General features: G+C 45.3%; 1 protein-coding gene across 5 annotated transcripts in view; it reads left to right on the top strand.

The window, feature by feature from the left end:
• Nucleotides 1–1,494: 1,494 nt before the first annotated feature.
• Nucleotides 1,495–8,483, top strand: part of TOM1L1 (target of myb1 like 1 membrane trafficking protein) — a 163,014-nt gene continuing 156,025 nt past the window's right edge. For 4 of the 5 annotated variants that reach the window (XM_083148651.1, XM_083148650.1, XM_083148652.1 and 1 more), the window contains exon 1: nt 1,510–1,712. In XM_083148651.1, coding sequence (XP_083004777.1) covers nt 1,655–1,712 — 58 coding nt within the window. In that variant the 5' untranslated portion in view covers nt 1,510–1,654. The other variant, XM_083148655.1, reaches the window with a different exon arrangement.

Genomic DNA, 8,483 nt, shown 5'->3' with positions numbered 1-8,483 from the left:
AGACAGCCGGGTGCCCGACGGCCACCCACTATTTTCCCTTGTGGGGGTCCACGACCCCCATAGAGAGAGAATAGAATAGGTGGCTTGCGTAGCGAGCCACTGTGCCCGCAGCGTGGCGAGCGCAGCGAGCCCGCAAGGGGCTTTTTTGCACTCGCCATGCTATCTGACTCTGGCCAGTTGGGATCCCGACGTCGGGATAAAGACTGTCGGGATCCCGACTGTCGGAGTCCCATACCACACCCCAGGGGAAGAGACCTTCATACTGCGGGCGCAGCATGACTGTAGTAAACAGGGACTCCTTCATCTGAACATGTACAGGCCAGGGAGGGGGGGTCGCTAACAATGTGCAGGAGTGCGCATTGTTAACAATATTGAGTGTAGACACTAGGCGATATTGTTTACAATATCGCTCAGAAAGCCCTTTCTGAGTGATATTGTGAACAATATCGCCTAGTGTGTATAGGGCTTTAGGGTTAGGCTGTAGCTGGGGGGGTTAGGTTTAAGCACATTAGGTGCCCATACACGTTCCGATCCTGACGTGCGTTTTGAGCTTAAATAGCATTGCATCGATAAAAAAGGCAGTACAAAAAGTATGTGCAGCACATAGTTTTTGTGCTGTGAGATGAGATGCCGTGGAAGCGCGCATCTCATAGCCCACATTGCAGCGGCAGGATCGGAAAGTGTATGGCCCCCTTAAAAAAGGATTTTAAGGTAAGGCTGTGTGGTGAGGCGCTTAGGTCTAGGGGGCAGGTTGTGGAAGTTTGGGTTAGACATAAGCGGTGGGGGTTAGGGTCAGGTTGAAGGGAGGGAGGGTTAAGTGGGGGCAGAGAGAGGGTAAGTATATTACCTGACCCTGTCAGGATTCCCTCCTTTGGGTGCCAGAGTCTGTATTCTGACCGCTGGCATTCTTACCGACGGTCATCCATATTTATCTCCTCCATTGGTTGCTTTGTTATAGAATGGTGTCTAAATATTTGTTTGCCAATGTATTATTGGGGTGGTTAAGCTAGAAAAATAATGTTATTGAAAAGGGCATTGGAGGAACTTTGGCAGTATTGCTTTCTAATTAGTTATATTTCTGTTGTTTAAAAAAAAAAACAATAATAATAATAATAAAAAAGATCAAACGTCAGTTTATCAAACTTTTTTATAATTTATTTACAATATGCTCAGTTGTGCTAGTCAAACTTAGAAATAAATGCAAAACAATTGTTAAGACAATATCTGTATGTTGTAGCGATACTGCAGCACATAACTGTACAAGGGCAACAATGAAACCTGTTGTCTTTAGAAACCTCAGAATAGTGGAGTTACTGTTTATCAGTTTTCCCCACTCCCTTGCTAGGTCTTTGTTGTGGGAGAAGATTACTGAGCTTTGCCTGCAGTTATCAGAGTACAGAACACTCTCACGTGACAGTCACAGTCCACTCACTGTATGTTACCTGTAAATGCTTCCAAGGTTTCTGTTACACCCATAACCTCCCCCGCCTCCTCTTCTAGCAGGTAACTTTCTGATTAGTACACTTCTCTTCACACTGAATGGATATGGAATTAACAAACACAGAGCCAAAACCAGTGGATTAATCCTTTTTTTTTACTGTGAAAAGTAACTTCAGAGTTTAAGGATCTGCAGGATCTGGGTCACAGAACAATCATGGCTTTTAGCAAAACTGTTAAAGACCCCTTCACTACTCCAGTTGGACAGCTCATCGGTAAGTATCGACAGAGATTGTACAATCCTCAATGATGTATTTAGTGTATGCGTAGTGCTTAGTGTTTTATGTTTGTACTATGTTGCCACATCCTGTAACTCTTGCATCTCAGTGGGACCTATACATTAATAATTGCGGCACTCCTGTGGATTATTAACTATTGGTATCCCAATGGATACAGGATCGGAGAAACTGTGCAGCGCTGTGTGCTGAGCAATCTTGCTGAGAGTTCTGAGAGATTTAGCCTCACTCAGCAGGCACGCATGCAGGGGAGGTTTCTGAGAACCTTGAAACAACCCCCAGACCGCCGATGTATCGGTTAGTGGTCTCCGATGTCCGCCACCTCCCATCTTTTAAAGTCTGGCAGGCAGAGGGAGCAGATTTTCTCAGGCTGATCTTGTGCTGTTACAGCCTGAGGGGAGACTGAGAAAAGGGCACATCAGCGGCGGGCACCCGGAAGCATCAGCGGCGGGACATCACAGTGCCGCCGGTGACAGAGACTCGCTGCAGGATCTCAGCAGCAGCTGTCACTTAGCAGAGGCCTGGGTTGGTTGCAGTGACTGTCAGCTGCTCCAGGAGAGACTTCGGCAGCAGCAGGTTAGAGGGCAGTGTTATTACATTTAGTATGTCCTCTGTCCTATACATACTGTATATATTTATTCTCCTCCTTTTGCACAAGACTTGATATTGTATGCTATCTGGAACGGACTTAGCTCGGAACTTGGGTCAACCAACCCAGCACCACTTACTGTATACACTTTGGCAAGAGTGCAAGCCACTGGAAAATGTGTATATATATATATATATATATATATATGTATATATACATATGTGTATATATATATATATATATATAAAACTAATAATAATAATATTTCTGGGATGTGCTCTGGAGGGATGCATACAACATCCTGATTCAGAGAATCCAGGCAGGGGCTCGCAAGTGAGTTAACCTATCCCCCTAAACCTAAACCTCCCTTGCAGCAGCCTAATCCCCCACCACCACCACCACCACCACCACAGCCTGACTAACTCCCCCTACCAGTGCCTTACCTTCACCCTCTCGCTGTAACCCCACCTTGTAAGTGCCTAACCCACCCTACCCAGATTCTAGCCCTAAGTCCTTCCCTTTCCCGGCCTGACCCTAACCCACCCCAGGATACAGTAATTAGGTCTACAACAACTAGGTCGACAAGCATTGGGTCGACACCACTAGGTTGACGGGCAACAAGGTCGACATGGGTTTAGTTCGACAAGGGTCAAGGTCGACATGGGTCTAGGTCGACAGGTCATTAGGTTGACACAAGCATTAGGTCGACATGGGCTAGGTCGACAGGCAGCATTTCATGCCCTACCATCCACTAGCGCGTGGTGGGAGAATAAAATAGTGTGCCAGAAGCATCACGAGTGAAGCGAACGATGCGAGGGGATGCAGTTCACTTCAAACTGTGTCCATGTCGGCTGTGTCGACATTATGGTAAAAATACAGTGAAAACCCCCATGTCAACCTTTTGACTGTCGACCTTGCCCATGTCGACCTAATGCTTGTGCCGACCTAAATTCGACATTGACCCATGTTGACATTCACATTGTCGACCTAGACCCATGTTGACCTAGTGGCGTTGACCCAATGCTTGTTGACCTAGTTGTTGTAGACCAAACGATCCACACACCCCCACCCCAGCATACTAAAGGTGCCCACACACTAGAAAGATCTGCGATCGTAAGATGTGCGCATAAATTAGCCTTTAAATCTTTTGTCCGTCCTGAACAAAAGATTTCAGGCAAGCGCACATCTTTACCAAAGATTTTTCTTAAGTTCCCTTGTGCGTTCCTATGGATCTTTTGTTAAATCTTCTGATCTGTCATGCAGCACGTAAGATTCGACGATTTAGCAAAATTTCCACGGGAGCGCGCATCGGACCGAAATCAGCCGATTTTCAACCGATTTTCTGTAAACATCGGACGATATATCGTCCGATTGTAAAGGAGCAGTCTTTTGGAGGTATAGGGTAAGGCTGGGTACATGATTCCAGTGCTTGATGCGTTTATCCGCCCAAATAACCTGACGGTTTGTCCTAGAGGAATAGTTGGGCACTCATGTAGTGTGTCCCCAGCGGGAGTTGACCCTGTACCCCTGTTGTGTTCCAACAGTTTCATTTCCAACTCATGCTGATATGTAAAAAAGGTATATGTTCATTGTAAAATGTCATTGAGCAGATAAGATAATCTTTCTCTATGGCCACATGATCACTACTGCATGCAGCGCTCAGTTGACCTATAATAAAATAAGTGTATCAATAGAATAGGCTTGTCCGCTCTTGGGGTCTTATTCTAGTTCACTCTTTCTGACAAAATCCTTCTTAGATGGACACAACCATATGCACTGCAGGTGGGGCAGATGTAACTTGTGCAGAGAGAATTAGATTTGGGTGGGGTTATACTTCAAAGTGAGATCTATATTGCAGTGTAAAAATAAAGCAGTCAGTATTTTCCCTGTACAGAAACAAAATAACTCACCCAAATCTAATTCTCTCTGCATATTTTACATCTGCCCCCCTGCAGTGCACATGGTTTTGTCCATCTAAGAAGGATTTGGTCAGAAAGAGTGAACTAGAATAAGGCCCTTGGTGCCTAATTGGACCTGTAAGCAAGGCTGCAATTTTGGACAAAACCATGTTGCACTGCAGGTAAGGCAAATGTAACATGTGCATAAAGAGTAAGATTTGGGTAAGGTGTGTTCAAACAGAAATCTAAATTGCAGTGTAATACCCCTTTCACATCGCACTTTTAAAACGGTATATTGCCGTGTTTTTCCCATTTTAAAACGTTTAAGGCTGCAATGTGAAAGTGCCAAAGTTGATTTACCGGTTAAAGTTAACTGGTATTTCAACACGGTTAAAAAGCAGAGTCCTACACGTTTTAAAGCCGTTTTTTAGGCAGTGTGAATGGCTCTATTTCAATGGCTTGAAACGTGTCCTTTGGGGGTTAAACGGGTTGAATGTTTGAATGGTATTAAATGATTTTTAAAACGGTTTTCACCTGCAATGTGAAAGGTCTCAAGGCTCAGACCCGTTTTAAATCCCATTTAAGAATACCGTGTCATTACCCATTTCTGCAATGTGAAAGCAGTATAAGAGTAAAGCAGCCAATTTTTACTCTGCACAGAAACAAATAACTCCCCCAAATCTAACTTTCTCTGCACGTTACATTTGCCCCACCTACAGTAGAGCATATTTTTGTCTATCTGCAAAAATTGCAGCCTTGCTAAGCATATGTTTGGCCAAATAGAACATGCCCACCAACGTTGAGTTCATATCTGTCAAGCAGGTCCCTAACACTCTGGGACGCAGGGCACCCCCAAACCAGTACAGCCAGTAAAAACCTAGAGCAACACACAAAATTGTGTCACAGAGTGTTAGGTGTCATAGAATGTAGGGTAAACAAACACGAATAATAGTGTCAAGGGGTGTTCCAAATGTAAAAAAAAAAAAATTATATCTGAAAAAATATCATGATGGCAGCAGGGATAATCAGGATTTGTAATACATTGGGGAAATCTTGAGATAAAAAAAATAATTGTCTTTCATTTATACAGTATGTCAGAAGATTTCTGTATCTCTAGAAGTGTAAAGGTGCCCATACACGTTACAATTATTGTATACAATATTGTATACAATATCGCATCTCATCACATCTCGGTTTTCGATAAGATGAGATGAGATCTAGTACAAAAAGTATGTGCAGCACATACTTTTTTTACTAGATCTCATCTCATCTGATCTCATCGCAAAACTGAGATGCGATGAGATGCGATATTGTATGCAATATTGTATACAATAATTGTAACGTGTATGGGCACCTTAACTCTAGTGGGTGCAGGGAGTACCATTGCTATTGGGCCCAGAGGCTTTGGGGATCCATTTCTGTGACCTGACTCAACTGAACCCAGGTTATAAAGTTGCCTACTATTGTAGGTTCCCGAAATAGCCTGCTAAGTACTGTTTTGCACAGGGCTGGATTAAGCACCGGGGGACAGGGACGGTCGCCCCGGTGCCCCCACACATCAGGGCCCCCCACATCGGCACTGCTGCAGCAGTGGCAGGTGGGTGGCAGGCAGCAGGACCGGCAGTACGTGGCAGGCAGGGGGTCCCTGCAGCAGCTGGGCACTGCAGTCAGTGGTGGGGTCCCTGCGGTGGATGGGAAGTCAGCAGTTGGGTCCCTGCAGCAGATGGGAACTAGTAGCGCTACTAGTTCCAATCTGCCACAGGGACCCCGCCACTAACTGCCCATCCCCCGCAGGGACCCCGCTGCCTCTCGAGTCCCCAGCACTGCATGGATCCCCACATCTCTGCTGCCCAGGTACTAGGGGGGGTGGGGTGTGAGATGCCCCACATTCCTGGCTAAATCTCCGCGGGGTTGATCTCGGCTCTTCTCGGTACTCCCTCCAGGACAGCATCTAGGAGGTGACGGTGCTTCTGGTCTTCTTCTCGGATGGGGTGCTGGACCTGTGGCTGCCAGTGAATTACCTGTAGCACCACAGGCTGTGATGCTTCTGACCCACGTGCTGCTGGTGCTGCTGTCCCTGCTCACCCAGAGCCTGAGCTTCAGCTGGGTGGTCACAGAGTGGGGCTCCTCGCCGGCCACCAGCCGCAACTCCTACCACTGGTGCACCTGGATCATGCAAGTCTCCGTGCAGCTGGGACAGGTGTGGAGGTAAGGAGGAGGCTGTGGCAATTGGCTGGACCTGTAGACTGCCTATGCATTCCCCTGGCTGGGGCGGGATGTGGGAGCTGTAGCTGTAAATTAGTGATGCTCAGTGAAGCAGATGTGGTGGGCAGTGGGTTTACTGTAGGTAAGCCTGAGATAAGGGAATCAGGGGGTGTTTGTATAAATCTCCATCTGCTACTCCGGTGCACGTGCTGTCATTGCAGTGACCTCCAGGTGTGAGTGTTACAGGGGGGTTGGTGTTTGGCAGCGATTTCACTTGTACGGGCCCCCACAAAGTCAATGTCCCTGGGTCCCCACCAGCCTTGATCCAGCCCTGGTGATGCATAATGTGAACTGAGGACATTTTGTGTTATGTGAATAGGTGGCAGTAAAATGTGGCATATTGTTAATTTAGGGCACTATAATATGGCATAATCTGAGCTGAATGCACTGTATGGTATAATGTGAATTAGGTTACTTCTATAGGGCATAACATGAACTAGGGCAACGCCATCATTCAGAAAATAAGCTAAGACACTACCAAGAGTGTAACATGAACAACAGCTGTGATCAGAGATTTCTCTCCATATATTGCCCACACAGTACTGACTATGCCCTTGTGTAGCACCATACATATTCTAGGAATGAAACTGAATGCCATCAAAAGGTCAACAGTATATATGACCACTATTGGTTGATATGCTTTAGGTCAACATTTAACAAGGTCAACACAACCAAAAGGTAGACTTGGAAAAGGTCGCCATGAGTTTTTCATGATTTTTTTCCAAAAACTTGTTCATACTTTACCATCCCAGTGGGCATAGATGGAGACTATAATAGTGCACAAGGCACCATGTCTGAAGCGTGGTGAGCGCAGCGAGCGATGTCGACATAGACACCAAAGAAAAGACACCTAAACCATGGCCACCTTTGTCATGTATTGTCCTTTGGCCTGCCGACCAATAGTGGTCGACCTATTGACTGTCGACCTAGCTACTGTTGACAAAACGATGAAACAAGAAATATTTAGCAGTCCAGACTAAAACAGACAAGCACATACAGTAACTCTGCAAAGCTACATAATTACACATAATTACACTGCTCAGATTTCATAATTATGTATAGACACAGATTGTACAGTGCTGGATATAGGTAGCTCCTGTAGCAACAGCACATGCTTGGAAAGAAAACAATGAAAGCAAAGTAATGACTTGTATCAAAGGCGTCACTAAGGCTGGTGTCACCCACCCCCCTCCCCCCCTCCATGTAAATATGAAATGGTGGCACTCCAAATGTCAGGTAACTCCAAGGTTACTATATTTGCTGATGAAGGGGTGACACCCAAACATTGAAGCAAACACCCGAAATCTTGAAGCACATATAGCCATTTTAAAGCTATACCAGAGACTTGGAATGCCGCCATTTCATGCAGAGTTGTATTGAACAACTTTCGTAGAACACACCGGATGCAGCTCTGTCTGAGAGGCTCCCCCTGCATCCTGTCCACCTATGGCCGCCATCATTTCAAATGCACAACAGCTGTTCAAGCGCTCCAAGTGGCACATGAAAAGCGCAGGATTTCAAATGATGGCGGCAGCCGGGTTCTTCAGCCAGTGCTCAAAGTACCATACTGGTGTAGATCGGCCCACTTTGGCGGAACTTGGAGACTTTGGTTAAAAAACAGTATTTTCAAAAGTCATGAATACAGTGGTCCAACGTTTTGGGGCCCTTAGATCTCTTTGTCAAGGAGCATAACCCATACAGTGGTGTAAGTGGTATGGGTGAGTAACATTCGGATAATCTACATATATATATATATATATATATATATATATATATATATATATATATATATATAATATATATAATTATATATTTACAAATATATCTTCTAGATAGCTATACAGTATATGTAGATATATGTTTGTGGATTGCTGCAAAAAAAAAAAAAAAAATCACCTCACCTTCCCTGAAAGCAGCCTCTGCATTCCCCGTCATTGCCCCCACTCCCCATCACCAATTAGTACCTGACTGCCACACGGGGGACGGTATCTGGAATCA

The sequence above is a fragment of the Crinia signifera genome, chromosome 6, assembly GCF_055691185.1.
Source record: "Crinia signifera chromosome 6, ASM5569118v1, whole genome shotgun sequence".
Classification (NCBI taxonomy): Eukaryota; Metazoa; Chordata; class Amphibia; order Anura; family Myobatrachidae; genus Crinia; species Crinia signifera.
The sequence above is the reverse complement of the archived record's forward strand: the minus strand, read 5'-3'. Positions and strand labels throughout refer to the sequence as shown.